Source organism: Triticum aestivum, chromosome 3B (genome assembly GCF_018294505.1).
Source record: "Triticum aestivum cultivar Chinese Spring chromosome 3B, IWGSC CS RefSeq v2.1, whole genome shotgun sequence".
In the NCBI taxonomy this organism is placed as follows: Eukaryota; Viridiplantae; Streptophyta; class Magnoliopsida; order Poales; family Poaceae; genus Triticum; species Triticum aestivum.
This window is the reverse complement of record NC_057801.1, coordinates 488,849,782-488,852,511: the sequence shown is the minus strand read 5'-3', so window position 1 is coordinate 488,852,511 and position 2,730 is coordinate 488,849,782. Positions and strand designations below refer to the sequence as shown.

At 56.6% G+C, this 2,730-nt stretch overlaps 1 protein-coding gene across 1 annotated transcript; it reads left to right on the top strand.

The window, feature by feature from the left end:
• Nucleotides 1-583: 583 nt before the first annotated feature.
• LOC123065576 (adenylate isopentenyltransferase) lies at nucleotides 584-2,393 on the top strand. The gene has a single exon (XM_044488826.1). The coding sequence runs from the start codon at nucleotides 773-775 to the stop codon at nucleotides 1,865-1,867; it is 1,095 nt and encodes a 364-aa protein (XP_044344761.1). The 5' UTR covers nucleotides 584-772; the 3' UTR covers nucleotides 1,868-2,393.
• Nucleotides 2,394-2,730: the final 337 nt, after the last annotated feature.

The window sequence follows — 2,730 nt, the reverse complement described above, 5'->3', positions numbered from 1 at the left end:
CACCACGCCCGGGCAGTCTGTGCCCTCGAGGCGGACCATGGTTGGGCTGTCAGTGGCCCCACAAGCCTTCCACAAAGGAGGACATCTACGATGATGCTCCGATCCATCAAGCTCCGGCGCCGAGCAAATTAGCATTGATCTGTATTGCATCTCTCAGCACTACTTCCGCGACAATGACGACAAAGGAGGGAAGGACAAGGGCGGACGTGGATGAATTTCCTCTATAATCGTACGAATTAGTAGAACACATGCCAAATTTTGGTAGTCGTCTATGAACTATATCCTTGCTCACAACTCCCCTATGCTATGTCCTAATTTGATACCCCCCCCCCCCCCCCACACACACACACACAATCTCAGAATAAGTGTTTCAATTTTAGTATAACTTTGTATTAAATTTAATATTAAAGTTGAGACATTTATTTTGAGATGAAGTGAGTACATCTTATATGAACTATGTGAACAAATGAGGAGGGGGGGGGGGGTCCTTTTTTTTAGAAAGGGGGGGCGGGGGGGTTCCTGAAGACCTGAACTATATATATGTGCGGGGCAGCCAACGATTATCCCAATGAACTGGCAATGACACTCGTAAGTCGCACAAATACAGATACCAGCCGTGCAAGACTACAAGCAACAAGCCGCGCATGAGTGTTCCCTCCGGCAGAATGCCGTGGCACTCTCAGCTGATATCTCCCAACCCGTGGCAATAAGCGAGTCCCCGCTGCTACTGTGGCGAGGTGACTGGTGGGGTGCGCGGGATTGAGCCGCCTATATGAGCGGCCTCATCAGCAGGATCGGCAGCGGCGTCCGCTCACCGATGGCGTCCGCGGCCATCGCCGGCGTCGGCGGCACACATAAGCGGCCGCGATGGGCCAGTGTGAGCATGGAAAGGACAAGAGTCAGGGGTTGTTGCAGCTGCAGCTGTAGCGGCACCAAGATGGAGGCAGAACGTGGGGACACGAGGCTCGTGGTGATCGTGGGGGCAACGGGCACGGGCAAGACCAAGCTGTCCATCGACGCGGCCCTAGAGCTCGGTGGCGAGGTGGTGAACGCCGACAAGATCCAGCTTTACCGGGGCCTCGACGTCACCACCAACAAGGTGATGCCCGCCGACCGCCGCGGCGTCGCCCACCACCTCCTCGGCGCCGTCCGCGCCGATGCCGGCGAGCTCCCCGCCTCGTCCTTCCGCTCGCTCGCCGCCGCCAAGGCGGCCGACATCGCGGCGCGCGGGCGCGTGCCAGTGGTGGCCGGCGGGTCCAACTCCCTCATCCACGCCTTCCTCACCAAGCGATTTGATGTCCACGCCCCTCGGGACCCTTTCGCCGCTGCGGCGACTGGATACCGGCCGGCGCTCAGGTTCCCGTGCTGTCTCCTCTGGGTCGATGTCGACGAGGCAGTTCTGGACGAATACCTCGATCGGCGTGTCGACGACATGCTGGGTGAGGGCATGGTCGAGGAGCTCCGTCAGTACTTCGCGACAACGTCGGCGTCCGAGCGGGCCTCGCACGCCGGGCTGCGCAAGGCCATCGGCGTGCCGGAGATCGGGGACTACCTCGCCGGGCGCAAGAGCCTCGCAGCCGCAGTAGACGAGATCAAGGCGAACACGCGGGTGCTCGCGGCAGCGCAGGTCGGCAAGATCCGGCGCATGGCAGACGGCTGGGGCTGGCCCGTTCGGCGCCTCGACGCCAGCGGCACCGTCCTCGCGCGGCTCGCGGGCGCCGGGCGCGACGCCGAGGCCGCGGCCTGGCATCGTGACGTGCGCGGGCCGGGCCTCGCCGCGATGCGGCAGTTCCTGCGCAACCAAGGACACAAGGACGACGCCGATGACGAGGACGGCTTGAGACAATGCCGTGGCATGGTGGGGTGAGAAGAACAGGGAAAAGCTCGAGAGCTTTTTCGGGTTCAAAATTTTCTGATAGGCTGCCGATTTTGGAGGGCCCGGCGGCTGATCGGTGGGGGCCATAGTGGTGCCACGGCGAACGGCACGACGATAGAACACGGAGACAAGACAAGAGAACAGTCAAGTTTTGCAGGGGGGGCTGTGAATTCTCTCTCTCCCTCCCCCTCCCTGGATGGAGAGGCTCTTCTTCTTCTTCTTTCTTCAGAATCTGCTCTGCTAGCTAGCCACACCACAACACTGTACAATAATACTACAGTGTAATCTACTCCGCCATGTTCAAAATTTGAACTAGTTTTGCTTTTTGGCAACTCCTCATCTTGAACAGTGTTGAGGACCGTGGGGTTTTTGTTGGGGCTAGCTTTTCCTTTGCTGGCCCTCCTTTTCCTCTGCATCAGAGATTGGCGTCTCTCAAGTCTGGACAAGCGCCTTTTTTGACCTGGCTTTGCGTCTTGCATGTTATATGCCGGTTGATAATTAGGGGCCAGATTTTACTTCACCCTACCATGTTATGTTTGGTCGTTTCTAGTTGATTCATTCTTCTTCTTCTTTTCTATAATAAAAAATAAATAAGCGTGGATCGCTTGTACTTCCTCCGTCCGAAAATACTTGTCGGAGAATTGCATAAAAATGGATGTATCTACAACTAAAATATGTCTAGATACATTTATTCCTCTGACAAGTATTTTCGGACGGAGGGAGTACTGGTTTGAAAATATTCCTGAGGGTGCGTGCGAGGGCTGATTAGATTGTAATCTCATGCTTAGTGTGTGATTATGGGGGAGGGGATTGTGCTGGACGCGTGAGTTGGTGTTCTTGTTGTGCCAGCTAGG

Coding starts and splice junctions, on each gene's coding strand:
- LOC123065576 (XM_044488826.1), top strand. CDS start 773: ATGAGCGGCCTCATCAGCAGGATCGGCAGCGGCGTCCGCTCACCGATG.